This window comes from Entelurus aequoreus, linkage group LG05 (assembly GCF_033978785.1).
Source record: "Entelurus aequoreus isolate RoL-2023_Sb linkage group LG05, RoL_Eaeq_v1.1, whole genome shotgun sequence".
Classification (NCBI taxonomy): domain Eukaryota; kingdom Metazoa; phylum Chordata; class Actinopteri; order Syngnathiformes; family Syngnathidae; genus Entelurus; species Entelurus aequoreus.
The window spans coordinates 22,647,827-22,673,604 of NC_084735.1; the positions used below are offsets into that span (position 1 = coordinate 22,647,827).

General features: G+C 40.3%; 1 protein-coding gene across 2 annotated transcripts in view; it reads right to left on the bottom strand.

The window, feature by feature from the left end:
• The window catches only part of LOC133650307 (uncharacterized), a 45,594-nt gene that overhangs the window by 18,975 nt on the left and 841 nt on the right, over positions 1-25,778 (bottom strand). The window contains exons 1-8 of one of the 2 annotated variants that reach the window (XM_062047406.1): positions 24,914-25,045; positions 21,217-21,275; positions 15,720-15,740; positions 15,372-15,638; positions 15,217-15,304; positions 6,296-6,525; positions 5,940-6,227; positions 3,941-4,119 (exon numbers count right to left, since the gene is read on the bottom strand). In XM_062047406.1, coding sequence (XP_061903390.1) covers positions 3,941-4,119; positions 5,940-6,227; positions 6,296-6,525; positions 15,217-15,304; positions 15,372-15,638; positions 15,720-15,740; positions 21,217-21,265 — 1,122 coding nt within the window. In that variant the 5' untranslated portion in view covers positions 21,266-21,275; positions 24,914-25,045. Of the gene's footprint in view, positions 1-3,940; positions 4,120-5,939; positions 6,228-6,295; positions 6,526-15,216; positions 15,305-15,371; positions 15,639-15,719; positions 15,741-21,216; positions 21,276-24,913; positions 25,046-25,778 lie in introns of those variants that run through there. The other variant, XM_062047405.1, reaches the window with a different exon arrangement.

Sequence of the window (25,778 nt, forward strand, 5' to 3'; positions counted from 1 at the left end):
TAATTTTTAGGACTATTTTTTTAATGCCTGGCTGGCGATAGACCTACACACCCTCCGCGATTGACTGGTAACTCGCAATCGACGAAATGGGCACCCCTGCTTTACGGCTTTACCTGCTCAGTGGCCTTGTGGTTAGACTGTCCGCCTTGACATCGGTAGGTCGTGAGTTCAAACCCCGGCCGAGTCATACCAAAGACTATAAAAATGGTACCCATTACCTCCCTGCTTGGCACTCAGCATCAAGGGTTGGAATTGGGGGTTAAATCACCAAAATGATTCCCGAGCGCGGCCACCGCTGCTGCTCACTGCTCCCCTCACCTCCCAGGGGGTGAACAAGGGGATGGTTGAAATGCAGAGGACGAATTTCACCACACCTAGTGTGTGTTTGACAATTATTGGTACTTTAACTTAACTTAACAGATACTAAGTCTCCAAGGGAGCAGCGTATTGAAATTGTATCCAGTAATGAACGTGTCCGCATCATGCGTTGCCAAAAAAAACAACAATTACCACTCCACTTCTACTCAAAGACAGCAGCGGTCCATTCCAGACTGTTAATAATATGTTATTGTTTCTCAAAACTACCATTGATGACTGATTTCACTTGATCAAACATTTTCTAACATTCCACACGACTAAATAATACCATTTGAGCCGATATATCGTATCAGATAATTATGGGTATTGGCTCCAATATGCGTAATATGACAGTTCATGTTTTTCATTCAGTACATATTGGTGTCATATCGCAGTGTTGTGCATTACAAATTTAAACACGTTTTTTTTGTTGTCGTAGAAGCTAGCTTATCTCTTTCTGTAGCTAGCTTTTATGGCTAATACCGTAGCACGCCAATGTGTTAGTACTAGGGATGTCCGATAATGGCTTTTTTGCCGATATCCAATATTCTGATATTGTTCAACTCTTAATTACCAATTCCGATATCAACCGATACAGATATATACAGTCGTGGAATTAACACATTATTATGCCTAATTTTGTTGTGATGCCCCGCTGGATGCATTAAGCAATTTTCCAACATAAATCAACTTAAGTTATGGAAAAAAATGCCAACATGCCACTGCCGTATTTATTATTGAAGTCACAAAGTGCATTATTTTTTTTAACATGCCTCAAAACAGCAGCTTGGAATTTGGGACAGGCTCTCCCTGAGATCGCATGAGGAGGTTGGGGGGGGGGGGGGGGGTAGCGTGGGGTGTATATTGTAGTGTTCCGGAAGAGTTAGTGCTGCAAGGGGTTCTGTTATATATTTGTTCTGTTGTGTTTATGTTGTGTTACGGTGCGGATGTTCTCCCGAAATGTGTTTGTCATTCTTGTTTGGTGTGGGTTCACAGTGTGGTGCATATTTGTAACAGTGTTGTTTATACGGCCACCCTCAGTGTGACCCGTATGGCTGTTGACCAAGTATGCGTTGCATTCACTTGTGTGTGTGAAAATCCGTAGATATTATGTGTAGTGTTTCCCATAAACTGCCAAGATACCTGTGGCGGTGGGGGCGTGGCTATGGGCGTGGTCACCATGACATCATCGAGTAATTTGCATAATTTACTACAATGATATGATTTTCTCTAAAAAGGCTAAAAAAATATATACTTACTAATTAATAATAACCGTTTTGTTTTAAACGTCCATCCATCCATCCATCCATTTTACAATATAATTACAACACTTTATGTACATACCGTAATTTCCGGACTATAAGCCGCTACTTTTTCCCCTCGTTCTGGTCCCTGCGGCTTATACAAGGGTGCGGCTTATTTACGGCCTGTTCTTCTCCGACACCGACAAAGAGGATTTCGGTGGTTTTAGTACGCAGGAGGAAGACGATGACACAATGATTAAAGACTGACTTTTCATATACCGGTAGGCTGGTTATTTTGATAAAGTACAGGCGAGCACTTTGTATTACTTTGCACCGTTGTATTATTTGTACTCTGCACGAATGCTGTTCGCCATGTCAAAGATGTGAAAGTTTGATTGAATGATTGAAAGATTTATTGTTAATAAATGGGACGCTTTGCGTTCCCAAACAGTCATCTCTGTCCCGACAATCCCCTCCGTGGTAGCAGGAACCCCTATATACTACGGTAATTACACATCAAAACCCTGCGGCTTATAGTCGGGTGCGGCTTATATATGGAGCAATCTGTATTTTTCCCTAAATTTAGCTGGTGCGGCTTATAGTCAGGTGCGGCTTATAGTCCGGAAATTACGGTATTTATATACAGATTTGAATAATAAGTTATTCACTGAAATATATTTATTAATTGTGGTTCTTACAAAAAATATATCTTATAAAATATAAAAGCTAAAATGTCTCTTAAAGGTCTGCCCCTTTAATTAGTGCATACTAAATAATTTAACTTTAGCCTACTACTACAACCATATTATTTACCAGCAACATAAAGTGAAACAGAGGCAGAGGTGTCCTGCCACAGTCATTAACAAAGAAACACAAAACAGTAGTGGTCAAATTTGAATGCATTTTTAAAGTGATTTAGAGGTAGGATTACTCCCATTAGCTGCATTGCTAGCCACCTAGAACAAGGCGATTTTTACCGTTAGAATGCAAAAAAAAACATTTGTCTTCTTGTCTCTTGTGAACGATAGGCAAAATTCCCCCAAAAATGCAGTTCCCTTTTAAAGACCCCATTCCAGTTGATAAATAGCTTAGCATTTTTCATACCTACCATTGTTCTCTATTGCATAATTTCACTTGATTGAACCTTTTCTAACACTACACTTACAAAATAATCAAAGTATGTACTAAGAATCGTGCCGATTCGTTAATACGTGATCAGACGTGAAAAAAATCGGCATGGCACTTCCAAAGACTCTCAGACTGAGTCCAATCAATAACAGTGCAATACTTTTTCATAACATGGTCACTACTGCCTAGTTTCTCTTGTTATATTCTTATTTTACTGTTATATTTTTATTCTCATTGTTGCTTTTTATTTTTATTCTTATTGTAATATTTTTCTATTTTGCTTCCATTTATACCCCCATTATTTACTTTTTACTTTTTAAATTCGATCTCAATTCTGTACACTGCTGCTGAAGGAATCAATAAAGATAGATCAGGAACTCTCCTGAAATCAATAAAGTATTATCTATCTATCTATCTATCTATCTATCTATCTATCTATCTATCTATCTATCTATCTATCTATCTATCTATCTATCTATCTATCTATCTATCTATCTATCTATCTATCTATCTATCTATCTATCTATCTATCTATCTATCCATCCATCCATCCATCCATCCATCCATCCATCCATCCATCCATCCATCCATCCATCCATCCATCCATCCATCCATCCATCCATCCATCCATCCATCCATCCATCCATCCATCCATCCATCCATCCACCCACCCACCCATCCATCCATCCATCCATCCATCCATCCATCCATCCATCTATCTATCTATCTATCTATCTATCTAAGTATTAGCATTATTATTCAGCATGAGCCAGTGCAGCTAACACCGACAAACAAAGAAGTTGGGCCTAATGAAATGCCCACATTTTTTGTGTGATTTAAAGTTAAAGTTAATGTACCAATGATTGTCACACACACACACACTAGGTGTGGTGAAAGTATCACCCTTGATCAGCCCCTGGGAGGTGAGGGTAGCAGTGGGCAGCAGCGGTGGCCGCGCCCGGGAATCGCTTTTGGTGATTTAACCCCCAATTCCAACCCTTGATGCTGAGTGCCAAGCAGGGAGGTAATGGGTCCCATTTTTATAGTCTTTGGTATGACTCGGCCGGGGTTTGAACTCACGACCTACCGATCTCAGGGCGTTACATGCTGCCCCCTTTGGGTCTACAGGAGGAGTGTAAAAAAGGATCATCACTCCCACGACAAAAGAAGACTTTAGAAGTAAAACCTTGGGCCGGAAGGAGGAGTGTTACCTGTCTGAAGGCCTCGCCCTCCCCTTTGCTGGCCTGCTGGGCGAGCAGCGTCAGCTTCTGGTTCTTCTTGTTCCTCTTGTGGACTTTATAGAGGCAGGACAGCAGGCAGAGCAGCAGCATGGCGGCGATCAAGCTCAGCATGGACATGATGGCCACCGTCAGCGGCGGGAGCTGGGAGGCTGAAACACAATCGGAACGCAGCCAGCGCCACAATAAAGTCTGTTCACTGTTTCTACGACACTTAAAAACAAAGCAGATAACCACATGGGTGATTCAGTAAATAAGGTATGTCCTAAAGGCCTCAATTGGCGTACTTACGCTTAGTATTTTGAGTGCGCAGTAAATGTACCTGGATGAGAGGGGAATCTTGTGCCATGCATTTATTCTATAAGAAGCTGAGATCCGCCACCACAAGCCCAGGGAGTGTGCATTACCACAGCGTGCAGAAAACCTCCAGAAGCATGCAAGCCAACCTTTAACACATAGTGCTAAGAAAACACAGAATAAAGCAGGAGTCTTCAAGGTTTTCCAGGCTAAAGACCCCCACACTGAGGAAGGGCACCCCTACTTCTATGTCTTGTATAAGATTATGATTGTATTTTACATTAAACTGGTCTGAAAGTTACCTTGTTATTGGGCAATACTAAGATATTCAAATAATAACTGTATGATGCCGCTAAGAGCTAGCTGGCAACTAGTGCGCTTATCGCTCGCTGACAACTAACACGCTAATGGCGAGCTGGCAACTAAAGCGCTGATTGCTAGCTAAAACAAGCAGGCTGATTGCTAGCTGGCAACTAGAGCACTGGTTGCTAGCTGACGACTAACACGCTATTCACTAGCTGACAACTACAGCGGTAATCGCTTGCTGACAATTAACACACTAGTTACCGGCTGGCAACTGCCGCATTATTAACCCCTAGCTGATGACAACTAGCGCACTAATCGCAAGCTGGAAACTAGTACGTTAATCGCGAGCTAGAAAATATATATAGCGCTAATCACTGGCTGACAACTATAATGCCAATCACTAGCTGACAACTAGGGCGTTCAATGCTAGAAGACAACTCAAGCGTTAATCGCTAGTTGGCAACTACAAGGCTAATTGCTAGCTGACAACTAACGTGCTGATCGCTGGCTGGTAACTACAGCACTGATCCCTAGGTGACAACTAACACGCTAATCGCTAGCTGGCAATGACAGCACTGATTGCGAGCTGAAAACTATCACGCCAATCGCAAGCTGACAACTTGGGCATTAATTGCTAGTAGACAACTAAAACGCTAATGGTGAGCTGACAACTAGCGTGCTAATCGTGAGTTGTCAAAAACTGGGCTAACTGCTCGCTGACAACTAATGTGCAAATTGCTAGCTGACTACTAGCACGCCAACCTCTAGCTGACAACTAGGGCGTTATTTGCAAGCCAACAACTAGAGCGCTAATCGTTACTTGGCAACTAGTGTGCTAATCGCTACCTATCTCAAATGCTAACATGAACATAATAATAGTACAATTTTTTTATGTTATATGTTATTATTTAATCACATTCAACTTCATGACAGCGTGTTGGATCATTTGTAATTAAAGACATTTACATTTTGGGGGAAATATGAAAAAAAATTGTTTTTGAAAAATCAACAAAGAATTTCCTGGCTGTTCTTTTTAGAATGTAAAATAGTTGACTGTTGTTGTATTTATAATCGTATTTATAAGCAGAGTGTTGTTTGTTTTGATATACTGGGAGGCTAAAGAACACTGCACTTCATTTTTGAATGTGTAGTTGGCAGCTGATACCGACATTTCAAACACTTCAATAAAGTAGTGAATTATTCAGCACATGAGTTCAGATGTTTATTGTTGTATCGAATAAGCACAGAAAACTGTGGAAATGTATTGGTATCGATCACTGAAACTCTGGTATGGTGACAAGCCTAGCAGCTGGTATCATTAATCAATCATCCAAATAGCGATGCAGTAGACTAGTGTTTCAGTTCTTACCGACCACGTCGACGTAGATGTGAGCCACAGGGAACCCGGCCAGGTCAGTGACTTTGAAGACGCCGGCGTCAGACATGCGCACCTTCTTCAAGACCAGCACAGAGCCCTCTGCATTCAAGCGCCCCTCCAGCTGGGGGTCCTGAGCTGTCACCAGAACGCCCTGCTCAAGGACCAGCCGGCCCTGTTGGGCTGCTTTGGGCCTGTAGACCACGTTGACGTTGGAATGCGGTAAGTAGAGCTTCATGGCCACGTCCTCTCCATTTGAAGGGCGCATGAAGTCCTGGTGCTCTGCGGTCCAATGAAAAAGTGTAAAAACCGAGTGAAAACACCACACTGCCGGCGGGACCGCTTCTTACCTCGCACGTGGAGGCAGTTCCTCCTCCGGACTTTGTCCTCAAAGTCGAGCACGGTGAAACTCCCCTCGTCCGCCTTCTTGACCGAGTGCAGCGCCACGCTTTTCTCCGACACGCTCAGACGTCCGGCGTAAGCGTCGGCCAGCCCCAGCGGCTGGGGGTACAGGAGCACGGCCGGCGGCTCCGTAGCGTGTAGCGGGTCTGAATGATTGATGTGCAGGACGGGACCGGGCCTGAGCACGGCCGGGGAAAGACAGCATCAACGGGAGGTGAAGTGACGAAGCTTGCGGAAGCCTCTGGAATATTTGAACATGACTTCCACTAAGGTGGATTGTAACTACTTTCTGTTGTGTCGTACTGTACGGTACGCTACCTCAGGTTTAAGGTCACGGTTCAGTTCATTTTGGGCTACTAAAGGAAAAATATGCAAAATATAAACCTGACTTTTAAAAAGTAAGTAATTCTCCGATAAATCCAATCTTGGATCGTAGTATTACAATTTTATTCTTGTAAAATAACAACATTTCCTTGTGAAATTCCCACAATTTTCCCGTAATAATACCATTTTTGACTTATGTATTATTTTAACAATTTCTTGTAAAATTCAGATATTTTTTTAATAACATTTAATTATTTCTTGTAAAATATTTAAACATAAAAATGTTTCTTTTAAGATTGCAATTTATTTAATGTAAATTTAAGATTTTTACATCACATTAAACAAAACATTTTTCTTAAAAAAATGTGTTTTTGTTTTTTTTGTTTACCTATTTTTATGCTCGTAGTATTGGAAATTTTTTCTCACTTCATAAAAAATGTTGGTACAAAATTGTGTGTGTACTCTTGAAATACTACCCTTTAAAACAAGGGTGTCCAAACTTTCCCCTGAGGGGCCACACACCATTTGTCATTTTCAGAACATATATACAATATATATATATATATACATATATATATCACACACACATGTATATATATATATATATATATATATATATATATATATATATATATATATATATATATATATATATATATATATATATATATATATATATATATATATGTATGTATATGTGTGTGTGTGTGATATACACACACATATATATATATATATACATACATATATACCGTACTTTTCGGAGTGTAAGTCGCACCGGGCAAAAATGCATAATAAAGAAGGAAAAAAAACATATAAGTCGCACTGGAGTATAAGTCAGATTTTTTGGGGACATTAATTTGATAAAACCCAACACCAAGAATAGACATTTGAAAGCCAATTTAAAATAAATAAAGAATAGTGAACAACAGGCTGAATAAGTGTATGTTATATGATGCATAAATAACCAACTGAGAACGTGCCTGGTATGTTAACGTAACATATTATGGTAAGAGTCATACAATTAACTATAGCATATAGAACATGCTATACGTTTACCAAACAATCTGTCACTCCTAATGGCTAAATCCCATGAAATCTTATACGTCTAGTCTCTTACGTGAATGAGCTAAATAATATTATTTGCTATTTTACGGTAATGTGTTAATAATTTCACACATAAGACGCTCCTGAGTATAAGTCGCAACCCCGGCCAAACTATGAAAAAAAAAAAATATATATATATATATATATATATATATATATTACACACATATCCTTGCCCGTATGTGGGCTCTGTACCGAGGATGTTGTTGTGGCTTGTACAGCCCTTTGAGACACTTGTGATTTAGGGCTATATAAATAAACATTGATTGATTGATTGACAATATTCTGACTTTGTTCTCCTAATATTAAGATGTATGTTTTTATTTAATGTATTTTTTTGTAAAACTGAGATTGTTTCTAATATTCAGACTTCTTTCTTTTAAAATTGCCATATTTTCTCATTTCAAAGAAGCTCTTGGAGAAGAACATCTTTTTTTCTTGTAAAATTGCGACTTCTATCTTGGAAGATTATAACTTCAAGGTTTTTTAAATTGCGACTTTTTCTTAAGAAAAAGATAGGAAAAAAAGTCGGAATTAAAATTTTTTTTAAAAACCTAGAAGTCACCATTTTACAATATGAAGGTCTACATTTTCCTGGACTTCCTGACAAATCGCTCTCAGAGGGTGAGAGTAGGCTCCCACCTCTCAGCATCCATTAGCATCAGCACCGTGCTAAGCCCCCTACTCTACACCCTCTACACTCATGACTACACCCCTGCTCATGCCAGCAATAACACTATTAAATTTGCAGACGACACCGCAGTAGTGGAACTCATTTCCGGGAGGTATGAGTCTGCCTACAGAAATGAAGTGGAGCGGCTGACTGGGTGGTGCAGGGAAAACAACCTGGTCCTTAACACCACCAAGACGAAGGAACTGATCATGGATTTCCGGAAGAAAAAAAACGATGAACATCCAACCACTGTACATCAATGTGGACTATGTGGAAAGGGTCTCTAACTTCAGGTTCCTGGGGATCCAGATCGAGGAAGACCTGTCGTGGAGTATGAACACCTCAGGGACCATCAAAAAAGCACAGCAAAGACTTTACTTTCAGAGACTCCTCAAAAAGAACCACCTGTCACAAAAACTGCTAGTGTCTTTCTATCGCTGCTCAATAGAGAGTGTGCTGACATACTGCATGTGTGTATGGTATGCCAGCTGCACGGCGGCAGAGAGAAATGCACTTCAGAGGGTCATAAAAACTGCCATGAAGATCACTGGCTGCTCTCTCCCCTCCCTAGATGAAATGTACAGTGCCAGGTGCCTCAAAAAGGACCCATCTCACCCTGGAAATAAACTTTTTGAACTGCTGCCCCCGGGCAGGAGATACAGGACAATAAAATGCCGGACAAACAGATTTAAGAACACTTTTTACCCGAGAGCAATAGTGTCACTGAACACAAGACAAGAATGACTGTGCATGTGAGCTGTGTGCTTGGTATTTTTATGTATTTTTATCTATTTATCTATGTTCTCATGTTTTTATGTGTTATTATGAATTTGCACTAAATTAGTTTTGCTTACAATTTCGTTGTACAATGTACAATGACAATAAAGATATATTCTATTCTATTCTAAATTTTACAAGAAAAAAAAGATGTACTCCTGCAAGAGTTTCTTTAAAATGAGAAAATACAGCAATTTTACGAGAAAGAAGTCGGAATATTACGAAGAAAATATATACAGTAAATTGTAATATAATTATAATATTTTTTTTTCTTACACTTTGAACCATGTGGCTTATTCATGGTATTTCTCCGATAACAGTCATACTAAAAATAAATAAAACAATTTTTTAAAAAGCAAGCTAATACACAGAGAAAGTGTTGTATTGTTTGTACTATGGTGCCATCTTATGGACGAGTTTGCTCACTGCAGGTGTCCTTGCATTTACGGGTATTGCATGGATTTCTTCACGTGACTTCTTCCCGGAAGTGAAAACCAGTGGTGGTCAACCAAGCCTAGATGGCTGCTGTACAGCAAGCTGCGTGCAAACTATCTGAGTACAAAAGAGGCCTAAATCTTCCTGCAAAAAAAGCAGATACGAGCAAAAAAATCTAACTCTGCAATGGAATAAATCCCTATACTTTATAAAAAAAAAGATTTGTCACGTGATTAAGGATTATATGTTGGTCGCGTTCCCAGACATATCGAACGATTGCGCTCCAGACATCATTATACACAACAAAAACAGATGGAAACTGGAAAAAGGAGGGTGGTCTACAACTTCTTTGTGTGTGGCCGAGTCAAGGAAATTGATATCAAGACTCGTTTTTGCTCGGGCAAGGTTGCATTTCCCGATTTAACTTTGCGTCTAAATAAGCCATGTTTGTTGCTGTTGCACGCGCTGTTTTATGAGTAGTGTGTTTTCCCCGTCTTTATCAAAATATAACTATAGATGTCAACACTGTGTATGCAAATTTGCCAACCCTCCCGATTTTTCCGGGAGACTCCCGAATTTCAGTGCCCCTCCCGGAAATCTCCCGGGGCAACCATTCTTCCGATTTTCACCCGGACAATAATATTGAGGGCATGCCGTGATGGCACTGCCTTTAGCGTCCTTTACAACCTGTCGTCGCGTCCGATTTTTCTCTATACAAACAGCGTGCCGGCCCAGTCACATGTTGTAAGCGGCTTCTACAGACACACGTGAGTGACTGCAAGACATACTTGATCAACAGCCATACAGGTCACACTGAGGGTGGCCGTATAAACAACTTTAACACTGTTACAAATATGCGCCACACTGTGAACCCACACCAAACAAGAATGACAAACACATTTCGGGAGAACATCCGCAACGTAACACAACATAAACACAACAGAACAAATACCCAGAATCCCTTGCAGCCCTAACTCTTCCGGGCTACAATATACACCCCCGCTACCACCAAACCCGGCCTCCCCTCCCCCCACCTCAACCCCCCCTATCTCCCGAATTCGGAGGTCTCAAGGTTGGCAAGTATGTGTGTATGCGCTGAAAGCTTCGTTTTGCTCACATTTGATTTCTTTGGTTTAGTCTCGCCAAGTTGGTGCTTTTTGAAACACTTATAGCAAACATGTGTTTAAGAAATACAAATGATATCAAGATAATACTTCAATGGGAAATAATAAACATTTCAAGTATATCAAACAAACACTTAAAGCGATCACTGCAAACTCGTGCATTCATCCACTCTGCTCCCTTGGACTTTTCTAGACGCCGTTTCGTAAAATCTTGCACTCTTCTGCCCTTTTTGACTACCTTTCGAGGAACTCCGATGAAACATTAAAATTTTTCGCGATTTGAACAATCCATACAGCCAATAAAAAAGCAAACATAGGGCATTTTTCTTTGAGAAAGGCTTAATTGACACCTAATGTCCATCGAGAACCGAGCTAACTTGACCACCACGCGTATCTAACGGGATGGGACGTGAGCTGGACGTGACGTCAGTAAAATCCAAGCAATTGGAGTGCAGTGTTTCTCTTCCAGCCGTGCATAGTGTTTATTTTCATATAGATTTTTCATTCATCACTCCAGGCAACGTTCGTAAGTTTTACAATACAACTAAAACTTACTGAACATGTGTGATGTCTGTAGGAATGTTTTCATGCATATTTGTACGTGCTATTGTAATGTAATGGCGCTAGCGTCGTTAGCATTAGCTTATATGCTAACACGTTTACGAGTGTCTGTGTTAGTATTATTAACTTACAATGCCATTATTTTTCGTATTGTTTCAGTTTCACAAATTCCTCAGTAAATTCACTAAGACGTCGCCGTGGAGTTGTTGAGTCTGTTATCTAATTGGAGAGCCCGCTTCCACAGCTAGTAGGTCCATGACGATGACTTCTGTTTTGTTTGATCAGCCGTTTTACTGCCGTGTTACAGCCACCGTTTGGAAAAAATTTACCGTATTTTTCGGAGTATAAGTCGCTCCGGAGTATAAGTGGCACCGGCCGAAAATGCACAATAAAGAAGGAAAAAAAACATATATACGTCGCACTGGAGTATAAGTCGCATTTTTTGGGGAAATTTATTTGATAAAATCCAACACCAAGAATAGACATTTGAAAGGCAATTTAAAATAAATAAAGAATAGTGAACAACAGGCTGAATAAGTGTACGCTATATGAGGCATAAATAACCAACTGAGAACGTGCCTGGTATGTTAACGTAACATATTATGGTAAGAGTCATTCAAATAACTATAACATATAGAACATGCTATACGTTTACCAAACAAACAATCTGTCACTCCTAATCGCTAAATCCGATGAAATCTTCCTCCCCGGTGTCGCCTCTGGTATGCGCCGTTTCCTTTCTTTCTGCTGCTCGATCGCCGTTTTCTGCTGCATATTTCACTATGTCCGGCTTGTAATCTGCAGTATATGATTTCCTTTTCGGTGCCATTTTAGTTCAGCCCTTCTCAGTTTTTATAAGTTACCGTTAGAGATGTCCGATAATATCGGCCTGCCGATATTATCGGCCGATAAATGCTTTAAAATGTAATATCGGAAATTATCTGTATCATTTTTTTTATCATCGGTATCGTTTTTTTTTTATTAAATCAACTTAAAAAACACAAGATACACATACAATTAGTGCACCAACCCAAAAAACCTCCCTCCCCCATTTACACTCATTCACAAAAAAGGGTTGTTTCTTTCTGTTATTAATATTCTGGTTCCTACATTATATATCAATATATATCAATACAGTCTGCAAGGGATACAGTCCGTAAGCACAAATGATTGTGCGTGCTGCTGGTCCACTAATAGTACTAACCTTTAACAGTTAATTTTACTAATTTTCATTCATTACTAGTTTCTATGTAACTGTTTTTATATTGTTTCACTTTCTTTTTTATTCAAGAAAATGTTTTTAATTAATTTATCTTATTTTATAACATTTTTTAAAAAGGACCTTATCTTCACCATATCTGGTTTCCAAGTTAGGCATAATAATGTGTTAATTCCACGACTGTATATATCGGTATCGGTAATTAAGAGTTGGACAATTTCGTAATATCGGATATCAGCAAAAAGCCATTATCGGACATACCTAGTTACCGCCAATGTTGAAATAATCCATTTTAATAGCTACGGATGTAGCAGCAGTTAGCATCCCATGACCCACAATGCACTTCTGCCATGACTCGCCCCCGCCGAATTCTTATTGGTTAACGTGTGTGACAATTGCTGACGTGTGTGTGACGATTGCGGACATTTGCTTCGTCTCTTACGCGAATGAGATAAATAATATTATTTGCTATTTTACGGTAATGTGTTAACAATTTCACACATAAGTCGCTCCGGAGTATATGTCGCACCCCCGGCCAAACTATGAAAAAAAACTGCGACTTATAATACAAAAAATACGGTAGGTATGTAAATAAGCATTTACAGAAACTTTCTGTGTAAATAACTCATTTCACAACGTATATACACTACCGTTCAAAAGTTTGGGGTCACCCAAACAATTTTGTGGAATAGCCTTCATTTCTAAGAACAAGAATAGACTGTCGAGTTTCAGAGAAAGTTATCTTTTTCTGGCCATTTTGAGCCTTTAATTGACCCCACAAATGTGATGCTCCAGAAACTCAATCTGCTCAAAGGGAGGTCAGTTTTGCAGCTTCTGTAACGAGCTAAAATGTTTTCAGATGTGTGAACATGATTGCACAAGGGTTTTCTAATCATCAATTAGCCTTCTGAGCCAATGAGCAAACACATTGTACCATTAGAACACTGGAGTGATAGTTGCTGGAAATGGGCCTCTATACACCTATGTAGATATTGCACCAAAAACCAGACATTTGCAGCTAGAATAGTCATTTGCCACATTAACAATGTATAGAGTGTATTTCTTTAAAGTTAAGACTAGTTTAAAGTTATCTTCATTGAAAAGTACAGTGCTTTTCCTTAAAAAATAAGGACATTTCAATGTGACCCCAAACTTTTGAACGGTAGTGTATCTGGGGCTTATAGTCTGATGCGGCTAATATATGAGAAAAACATTTTTTTCTTCTAAAATTTTGTGGGTGCGCCCTATATGCACTCTATAGTCCGGAAAATACCATAAATATAAATCTTTGAAAATTATTTAAAATGAGGTAAAGTTTCTTATTGCTTGGCATGCAGCATGAGTAGTTCTAGCTTGTCGCGTATTTCCCAATACATATTTCAATTGGAAGACCAAGTGTTACCAAGACGGAAGAGGGTTTCAAACTCTGACTTCTCCTTGGCACTATCGCGAGCCGTGACTCCCGCTCGCCAAAGGCAGGCACTGTTTTTGTTACACTTCCTGTCCCTCAGTTAAGGTGTATGCCTTTGTACCAAACTGAACCAAACCAGATTCAGAATTCATATACCGCTTACCGTATTTCCTTGAATAGCCGCAGGGGTGCTAATTAATTTAAAACCTCCTGTCACTCCGCCGTTTACCGGAAGCCTGCGGGATGGCCGTGCATGCGCTAATTATTTTAAAACCTCTTCTCACTCCGGTGTTTACCAAAAGGAATGCGGTAAATTTAGGCGTGCGCTTTGAGTGTGATGTAAGCATACCATCATGAAAAGCACATTTAAGAAAAAAAACGTTATTATGGTCTTACCTGTACTTATAAATGGAGTCCATTTGCAGCTCCTTCTGACCAAAAGCATCGATAACTTGTTTATAGAAGTCTTTCTTATTTTCTTTCTTCAGTTTTAAAAGTCTCTCTGTCTCGATGGAGATATTCCTTTAATTATTACCTCCTGCTTCGATTGAAAGTCCAGTTTAGAAAACTGTTTTATTTTAGATACCGGTATGTAATCCTCCATGTTAAAAGTTCAGGCGAGAGGAAAAAAAAGACGATCTGTTGCTGCGTGTTGTCACTTCTTCTGCAGTACCGGAAGTCGCAAGAAGGATCACTAGCGCCCTCTACCACCAGGAGGCGGGAGTCATTTAATGACTCATACCGTATTTGACACACGCAGCTACGGTATATTAATAAAACATAGCTGCTTACTGTTCTTTTTAGCATACCGTACCGGTATTCAATAGCTTGGACTTTAAATCCTACTGAATAACTCTTTATCTGTTTTCCTTTGTGCGATTGCAAACTACTGAAATCAGCTTCCTCCATTTTGAAAAGGAGGACAGGTAAATCATCACTCGTGACGTAACGAATTTGACCCGGCGGAAGTTCTAGACATATGCTAAATATTTTGCGAAACGAGTTTGACCCGGCGAAAATTATAGACATGTGATAATAAAATTAATATTTTGCGAAACGAATTTGATCCTGCGTTAATAATGAACCGGCGATAAGGCCAAGCATGCGTTAATTATTTTGAGGAACGAGTTTGACCCGGCAGTAATTCTAGACGTGCAAATACTATATTCCCTGCGCCAATTCAAGGAAATACGGTAAACCCTACCCTCTACTAGGCGATTTATTCTCGACCGGCGTACCTGAACTCCAGGCTGATTGGACCTTTCACCTGGTTCAAGTGGATGTAGTACGTGTCTCCGTATTTGACCACCTGCTCCACGGCGCAGTCTAAACAAGCGCAGACAAAAAAACACCACATGAACCTTGAACGACGGCGGTAGGTGTGCGTCTTTACCTCTGACGATGAGGACAAGGCGCTTTAGCAGATGGCCGCTTTTGCTGACTAAGTAGACGCCCTCGTCCTCCTCCTGCACGTCCTCCAACACCAGGTGGCCAAAAGAATTGAGGCGCCCTCGTTGGTCCACCACTACGCCCGAGCGAAGAAGAACCACATGGGAGGACTTATTGGTCCTGGGTGTGAACACCACCTCGCCGACGTCGCCGGGCGGGATGTCGATGTGAATATCTTCGCCGAAGAAGGCCGTCCTGTGTTCTTCTCTGACTAGACGGAGAACACAAGACAATAATTGGTGTTTAAGTCATCAAACGGTGCACTGGGATAATGTGGACATTTTAAGTTTACCTTTCAGCGACGCTGATGCAACTGCGAATGAAAGAAAGAACAGACAAGATGAAATTAACATCAACCTTTTTGGACCCCCGAGGGCCTACAAAACCCAAAACCAGTGAAGTTGGCACGTTGTGTAATTGGTAAATAAAAACAGAATACAATGTTTTGCTAATCCTTTTCAAACTATATTCAATTGAATAGACTGCAAAGACAACGTTCAAACTGGAAAACTTTATTTTTTTCATTTGGAATTTGACGCCTGCAACATGTTTCAAAAAAGCTGGCACAAGTGGCAAAAAGGACTGAGAAAGTTGAGGAATACTCATCAAACACCTATTTGGAACATCCCACAGGTGAAAAGGCTAATTGGGAACAGGTGGGGGCCATGATTGGGTATAAAAGCAGCTTCCATGAAACAAGGATAGGGCGAGGGTCACAACTTTGTGAACAAATGCGTGAGAAAATTATTTAAGAACAACATTTTTCAACCAGCTATTGCAAGGCATTTAGGGATTTCACCATCTACGTTCCTTAACATCATCATGAGGTTAAGAGAATCTTCAGAAATATCTGCACGTAAGCAGCAAGGCTGAAAACCAACATTGAATGCCCATGACCTTCGATCCCTCAGGCAATCAAAAACCAACATCAATGTGTAAAGGATATCACCACATGGGCCCAGGAACACTTCAGAAAACCACTGTCAGTAACTACAGTTGGTCGCTACATTTGTAAGTGCAAGTTAAAACTATATTATGCAAAGCAAAAGCCATTTATCAACAACACCCAGAAACACCGCCGGCTTGGCTGGGCCCGAGCTCATCTAAGATGGACTGATGCAAAGTGGAAAAATTGTTCTGTGGTCTAAAGAGTCCACATTTCAAATTTTTTTTGGAAACTGTGGACGTCGTGCCTGTAGTCCAGACCTGTCTCCCATTGAAAATGTGTGGCGCATTATGAAACCTAAAATACCACAATGGAGACCCCGGACTGTTGACCAACTTAAGCTGTACATCAAGCAAGAATGGGAAAGAATTCCACCTGAAAAGCTTCAAAAATTGGTCTCCTCAGTTACCAAACATTTACTGAGTGTTGTTAAAAGGAAAGGCCATGTAACACAGTGGTAAAAATGCCCCTGTGTCAACTTTTTTGCAATGTGTTGCTGCCATTAAATTCTAAGTTAATGATTATTTGTAAAAAAAAAAAATACGTTCCTCAGTTCGAACATTAAATATCTTGTCTTTGCAGTCTATTCAATTGAATATAAGTTGAAAATGATTTGCAAATCATTGTATTCTATTTTGGAGTGTGAATGTTGTCTGTCTCTCTGTGTTGGCCCTGCGATGAGGTGGGGACATGTCCAGGGTGTACCCCGCCTTCCGCCCGAAGCAGCTGAGATAGGCTCCAGCACCCCCTGAGATAGGCTCCAGCACTCCCCGAACGGGACAAGCGGTAGAAAATGGATGGATGGATGTATTCTGTTTTTATTTACCATTTACACAACGTGCCAACTTCACTGGGTTTGGGTTTTGTAAAACAGGTGTTACATGTGTTCCTTATGCGATATGACTGTTCAGTTTGAAGGTTAGTGGTCTGAAATTTCGCCTTGGAGTTTTTATTTATTTATAGAATTGCATTGTGTTTTTGATTACAATGATATAAACATAAAGTATACCGTATTTTTCGGAGTATAAGTCGCAACAGCCGAAAATGCATATTAAAGAAGGAAAAAAACCTATATAAGTCGCACTGTAGTATAAGTCGCATTTTTGGGGGAAATTTATTTGATAAAACTCAACACTAAGAATAGACATTTGAAAGGCAAGTTAAAATAAATAAAGATTAGGGAACAACAGGCTGAGTAATTGTACGTAGTATGAGGCATAAATAACTAACTGAGAACGTGCCTGGTATGTTAACGTAACATATTATGGTAAGAGTCATTCAAATAACTATAACATATAGAACATGCTATACGTTTACCAAACAATCTGTCACTCCGAATCGCTAAATCCCATGAAATCTTATATGTCTAGTCTCTTACGTGAATGAGCTAAATAATATTATTTGATATTTTACGCTAATGTGTTAATAATTTCACACATAAGTCGCTCCTGAGTATAAGTCGCACCCCCGGCCAAACTATGAAAAAAAACTGTGACTTATAGTCCGAAAAATACGGTACACACTTTCTCTTTCGGCCCAATTGACTTCCATTATAACTGCTATTTTTCAACAGACTGTAATCCTGGTATATCACTATGCTTTTTACATGAAAACCAAATAAATCCCATTCTTGCCGAATGAAAAACAAGAAAATATTGTTTTGGTGTAATTGTGCCCCTTAACCCTTGGCTTGGCTTCAGAAAATCATGAGCATAATTCTTCTTCGCTTTGATGAGCGTAAATGAGTTAAACTGCCATTAGACCACTGCAAATACAATAAAAAAATACCTCTGGCAGTTATATACAAGATGAACTGTGAACTCAATGAACTCAACCTCACCTCTCATTCTAGTTCAGTAGGCTATGTAAACATAATCTTTTGTTGTCTACTGTATTCAGGGATGGGTACTGAATCTGGTACTTTTTTGGCACTGACTCCTACGGGGCACCACGTAAAATCCAACGGTTCCATGTTTCGGTACCTGGGTTGCGCGTGGCGTCACTCCCATTTGCCGACTAAGCCAGTGCTCTTTGAGCACTTTGGTACATAGTGATCCCTCCAGCGAACTCAGTCATGCTACCTCTAGGTAATGTCACAATTTTCAATGCCAACAAAGTAACTGACTCAAAAAACACTCAAATGTAAGTCGAAGAAGGCTTCAATTTTCCAAAAATGCGCAAGCTTGATGCTAAGGTATACATTGGCATTGCTTTTAGCATTAACGATTTTACATGGCGGCTTTAACACCTCCAAATTTGCGAATGAAAACGACAACTAAGATGCACGTTATAATCAAAAAGCTGGTGTGTCGTAATTACAATACTTACAGTATTAACACTTTCTGGAGCACAGTAAAAACAAAACAACACACCATAAACTATACTTAAGTGTCATTTAACATCTTGGATTTGTAAATGCAACTTAATGTCATATCTACATACTTAGAAATGTGACAATAGAACAAGATACTGTATAACAAGTGCATAGAATTTGTCATAATCAGCTATTTTTTTTAATTTTGCGATAAAATTGTATTTTATTATCAAAATCAATGAATATTCATTAACACACACTAGGTTTTTTTTTTGATTGATTGAGACTTTTATTAGTAGATTGCACAGTACAGTACATATTCCGTACAATTGACCACTAAATGTTAAGACCCCAATAAATTTTTCAACTTGTTTAAGTCGGGGTCCACGTTAATCAATCCATGGTTCAGGGTTGTATGGTATACCGGTACTGGTATGATTTCGCGGTACTAATGAATAAAAAACGGTACTATACTCTTTTTGAAAAGAGTATAGTACAGGCATGACGGGGCGTCGTCGTCACGTCGTGACATTGCCGTTTTTTTACAAGCAGAGGAGCATGTTCAGCAGCGCACAATCACGGAGTACTTACAAGCAGACACAGTGTGTAGACAGAAAAGGGAGAACGGACGCATTTTGGCTTAAAAACTGACGATAAAGGTAACACTGAAACGCCCTCAGGAAGAGGTGTTTTAAAACATGACTAGCTAGTTAAAGTTAAAGTACCAATGATTGTCACACACACACACCAGGTGTGGCAAAATTATTCTCTGCATTTGACCCATCACCCTTGATCACCCCTGGGAGGCGAGGGGAGCAGTGAGCACCAGCGGTGGCCGCGCCCGGGAATCATTTTTGGTGATTTAACCCCCAATTCCAACCCTTGATGCTGAGTGCCAAGCAGGGAGGTAATGGGTCCCATTTTTATAGTCTTTGGTATGACTCTGGGGTTTGAACTCACAACCTACCGATCTCAGGGCAGTTGGCGGCTAATGTCCATCCGTCACTAATCCTCTCCTCCACGGCGACAAATAAAGTGAGTTTTTACAAGTATCATCCCTGCAGGACGAGGAAGAGCTAAACATGCTTCACTACACACCGTAGGAGGATACGATAGCTCACCGGCGTCACAATGTAAACAAATGCCATGGGTGGATCTACACCTGACATCCACTGTAATGATAACAAGTACAAGAGCGTATCTAGTCGATACTACTATGATACTACATCAATATTTTTTATGGTCACAAAATCTTTTTTCTTTTTTTAAATTACGGTAATATTATATTCATAAACTCAGGAAATACGTCCCTGGACAAATGAGAACTTAAATAATCACTAATATATGACCCTGTAACTACTTTGTATCGGATCGACACCTAAATTTGTGTTATCATCCAAAACTAATGTAAAGTATCCAGAAAAATAAGGGATTATTACATTTTAACAGAAGTGTAGATAGAACATGTTGAAATGGAAAATAACCGGATATTAACAGTAAATGAACATCCATCCATCCATTTTCTACCGCTTGTCCCTTTTCGGGGTAGAGGCGGGTGCTGGAGCCTATCTCAGCTGCATTCGGGCGGAAGGCGGGGTTCACCCTGGACAAGTCGCCACCTCATCACAGGGCCAACACAGATAGACAGACAACATTCACACTCACATTCACACACTAGGGCCCATTTAGTGTTGCCAATCAACCTATCCCCAGGTGCATGTCTTTGGAGGTGGGAGGAAGCCGGAGTACCCGGAGATAACCCACGCAGTCACGGGGAGAACATGCAAACTCCACACAGAAAGATGTAGATTAATAATATTTTGTACAGTTTGTCCTTTGTAATTTTGACAAAATAATAGAATGGGGAATGACACAATATGTTACTGCATACATCAGCAGACTAATTAGGAGCCTTTGTTTGTTTACTTACTACTAAAAGACAAGTTGTCTTGTATGTCCACTATTTTATTTAAGGACTAAATTGTTCTTTGATTGCAATAAGAAATAGATGTTTAATGTACCCTAAGATTTGTTGTTAAAATAAAGCCAATAATGCAATTTTTTTGTGGTCCCCTTTATTTAGAAAAGTATCGAAAAGTATCAAAATACATTTTGGTATTGAGACAACCCTAACACACACAAAAGTACCGAAAATTTGTACCCATCCCTACCTGTATCAAAATCAATGTTGTCATGAATTATTGACCTATTCAATGATGTAATCACCCAAACAAAAACCCTTTTGTAATAATAAAAACTTGATATCAATTGAAAGATTTGAAGTTTCAAGCTTTGAAAGTCAAAAAATAGACATGTATTGCTGACTTATGACACTTTTATGAGCGGAGTCCTTTTGGACCCATAGTAAATCTTAAGCTTGCACATGGGTTACATGTGTCGCCATGTTGCCACAGCTAACAGTATTCCAGGTGAGTCAGCACAAAAAAGGCAGGGTAAGTGCTCTGTGATGAGCTTCGCATGGAATCTCAACTGACCACCTCCCAGGCGAGCCGTCACATTTGTGCTTACCCGTGAAGAGCAGGTTGCCCAGCAACACACACGCCATCCCTCTCATCATCTTTGTCAGTCTGGAAGAAAAAGAGAAAACACACAAAACAAGAGGAAGGTTATTGTGTTTTGTGTCAGACTTTGAGATCTATTCAAAAGGGAGGAATGCTTTTGCAGCAGGTTCCTAATAGCAGCATGGATGGAGCACCTGTCACATACAGGATCTTTGACTCGCCTTTTTGCGGCAGCAGGCCCTTTTACAAAGGAATAGCACTCCTGTCACATATAAAGGTTCTTTGACTTGCCTTTTTGCAGGACAGTAGACCTCCGCCCATTTACAAAGTCCACTCTGCTTTAAATGTATGCAATTCTTCTTTAATGGTGCTATCTGCAGTAGAGAAAGAGTCCTGCAGAGGGTGCTGTTTCACATTACTCAACATTTCCCAGCAGGAAGATGCCTTGACAAGACACAATGTTGTGTAATGCCATGCTGTGTACCGTACCACAGACGTCTGTAAATGTTATTTAATGTGTAAAACTGAATTTAATAACTGTGAAAGGCATATTATAATATTTAGTATCAAAAACAAGCTTTTACAATACTGAAACAATGAAACAAAAATTGAGCTGTTTGGTCACAATACCCAGCAATATGTTTGGAGGAGAAAAGGTGCGGCCTTTAATCCCAGGAACACCAATCCTTCCATCAAGCATGGTGGTGGTAGTATTATGCTCTGAGCCTGTTTTTCTGCCAATGGAAGTGGTGCTTTAAATGGGACAATGAAAAAGGAGGATTACCTCCAAATTCTTCAGGACAACCTAAAATCTTGGTTGGGTCTTGGGTGCAGTTGGGTGTTCCAACAGGACAATGACCCCAAACACACGTCAAAAGTGGTAAAGGAATGGCTAAATCAGGCTAGAATTAAGGTTTTAGAATGGCCTTCCCAAAGTCCTGACTTAAACGTGTGGACAATGCTGAAGAAAGAAGTCCATGTCAGAAAACCAACACATTTAGCTGAACTGCACCATTTTCGTCAAGAGGAGTGGTCAAAAATTCAACCAGAAGCTTGTGGATGGCTACCGAAAGCGCATTATTGCAGTGAAACTTGCCAAGGGACATGTAAGCAAATATTAACGTTGCTGTATGTATACTTTTGACCGAGCAGATTTAGTCACATTTTCAGTAGACCCATAATAAATTCATAAAAGAAGCAAACTTCATGAATGTTTTTTGTGACCAACAAGTATGTGCTGCAATCACTCTATCACAAAAAAATAAGAGTTGTAGAAAGTATTGGAAACTCAAGCCAGCCATGACATTATGTTCTTTACAAGTGTATGTAAACTTTTGATCGCGACTGTATGTTAAATTACATGGAAGACCACGTCAAGTGATGTATCCGGGCACGTTAAATAACGAGAAAGTCCACATTGAATGATGTGGCAGACGACGTTCAAAAACGTGGTAGGCCACATAAATTATGTGGCGGGCCACATTAAATAACGTGAAAGACCACATTAAATTATGTGGCGGACTACGTTAAATTATGTGGCAGACCACGTTAAATGACGTATCAGGCCACAATAAATGCAGTGGTGGACCACATCAAATGACGTGGAGGACCACATTCATGTCAAGCGGTGCGTCGTGGAAGACGCAGGAGGTTGTTGTGATTTTAAGGATGCAGACAAACGAGGTGGTAGCGTGAGGTAAAAAAGGGGATTTATTAATAATATAATAATAGAACAAAAAGCGAGAGCAATGGGAAAGTACTCTGCCCGACTACGGGACAGACTATGAAAGAAAACTGCTGAAAGCCAGCAAAACACTCACAGGAATTGTGGAGCAGACGGCCTCCACAAAGTTGGAGTGTACAAGAGCTTGGCATCAAAGGATCGTCAATAGTCACCAGTACAACAGAGAGTACACTGCAAAAAGTCAGTGTTCAAAAACAAGAAAAAAAAAAATCCAAAAATTAGGGGTATTTTATTTGAACTAAGCAAAATTATGAAAAGAAAATTCGGCTTGTCAAGACTTTCCAAAACAAGTCAAATTAGCTAACCTCAATGAACCCAAAAATACCTTAAAATAAGTATATTCTCACTAATAACAAGTGCACTTTTCTTGGTAGAAAAAAAAAGACCTTTTTGCTCAATATGTTGAAAAATATTCTTAAATTAAGTAAATGCTAGTGCCATTATCTTGACATAATGATATGCGCTCGGCATCATGATTTTTTTTCTTCATGCTTGAAGTAAGAAATTATTACTTTAAAAAAGTAGTTTTATACTTGTTAGTGTTGATGACACAGCTTTGCATCAGTAGAAATTCTAGTTCCAAGCATGTTTTACTCAATATAGGTCATCAAATCTCAGCAACAAGCTGTAATATCTTACTGATATCATTTAAGACCAAAACCCTTAAAACAAGTAAAACACGAACATAAAATCTGCTTAGTGAGAAGAATTATCTTATCAGACAGAAAATAAGCAAATATCACCCTTATTTGAGATATTTAATCTTATTTAGATTTCAGTTTTTGCAGTGTAGTTAACAATGTCCCGACAACCAAGGTAGGGAAAAGGATCAACTTAAACAGTCTTGATTGCAAACAGAAAACAGGTGAGGGGAAATGCTGTGAAGCAGCCAGGGGAAAACACCAACAAAACCGGAAGGGCCACCAAAATAAAAGCACAGGACAGGAACTAACACAAAAACACCGGAGAACGCTAACAAAACGCAACATAAAGGCACGGCCTGGTGTAACCACCCGTGACAATTAAATATCGTGAAAGACCACATTGAATAACGTGGCGGGCCACTTAAAATGATGTGGCGGGCCAGATGTGGCTCTCGGGCCTTGAGTTTGCCACATGTGCCCGAGAGGATTTCTGATAATCTTTGGGCTTTTTTGCCGATATCCGATATTCCGATATTGTCCAATTCTTAATTACCGATACCGATATCAACCGATACCGATATATACAGTTGTGGAATTAACACATTATTATGCCTAATTTTGTTGTGATGCCCCGCTGGATGCATTAAACAATGTAACAAGGTTTTCCAAAATAAATCAACTCAAGTTATGGGAAAAAATGCCGACATGGCACTGCCATATTTATTATTGAAGTCACAAAGTGCATTATTTTTTTCTAACATGCCTCAAGACAGCAGCTCGGAATTTGGGACATGCTCTCCCTGAGAGAGCATGAGGAGGTTGAGGTGGGCGGGGTGTGTATATTGTAGCGTCCCGGAAGAGTCAGTGCTGCAAGGGGTTCTGGGTATTTGTTCTGCTGTGTTTATGTTGTGTTACGGTGCGGATGTTCTCCCGAAATGTGTTTGTCATTCTTGTTTGGTGTGGGTTCACAGTGTGGCGCATATTTGTAACAGTGTTAAAGTTGTTTATACGTTGTTTATAAGGTCACACCTTCAGTGTGACCTGTATGGCTGTTGACCAAGTATGGTTTGCATTCACTTGTGTGTGTGTGAAAAACCGTAGATATTATGTGACTGGGCCGGCACGCAAAGGCAGTGCCTTTAAGGTTTATTGGCGCTCTGTACTTCTCCCTACGTCCGTGTACACAGCAGCGTTTTAAAAAGTCATACATTTTACTTTTTTAAACAAACATAGATAATTTTCGATATTACATTTTGAAGCATTTATCGGCCTATAATATAGGCAGTCCAATATCATCGGACATCCCTAGTACGTACCAACAACCACGACTGAAATACTAGTGTGAAGGCACCAGCCTTGTCCGGAAGGAACGTGGAACACCTTCTGACTGCAGATGTTGCGGCCACTGCTGTCCCGCCGCCTCGCCATTCAGCTCCAATTAGCAAGTGTGTGCTGACACACAACAAGCGTGCAGCAGCGGCGATGCAGATTCCATCCTGTCAGCCAGCCGCCTGCGCTTTTGTCCCGCCCACTCAGCGAGGAGGAGGAGGAGGAGATGTAGAGTCTCCGTCATTCTTACACTTTTTGTCTACAGCTTTCTGTATCATCCATCTCAGTGGTTAGCACTTGCAAACACGACACCAGTCAAAATGGTGTTGCAGGGTGCCGGGCTGGGAGGGGGTGGGGGGATTGTGTGTGTACTTACTACTTACCCCCCTCCCCAACCTTATCCTCCATGCAGCTGATGGTGCAGACCTTTAGGGTGTGTCGGGACCACCAACATGCATGCCGCCTGGCCCACTTCCTTTTAGAAGAAAAGGGGGCGGAGGAGAAGTCACCATGGTGATAGAGGGAAAAAAAGAATGGAGGCTGATGGGAGAGTGTCCCCCCGCCATACCACACTCCCAACTTCCAACACTGTGAATGTTTCACTGCCACACCTGGCAGCCCGGCTCCACCATTGACACTTTGGGATGTTGGAAGGCAACCAGCACTTTGCTGGATCAGAACTCCACACAGGCTGGACAAAGGCATGCAAGCATCAGGACATTCAGGATGAATGGGTGGAAGGAGGGAGGGTCTGTGTGTGTGTGTGAAATAATGAGCAGTAAATTAGCCACCATGGTGTGGAGGTGATTTTAAGCCCATCAAGTCTGCTCCTGTGCTCACACGCCCTAAATG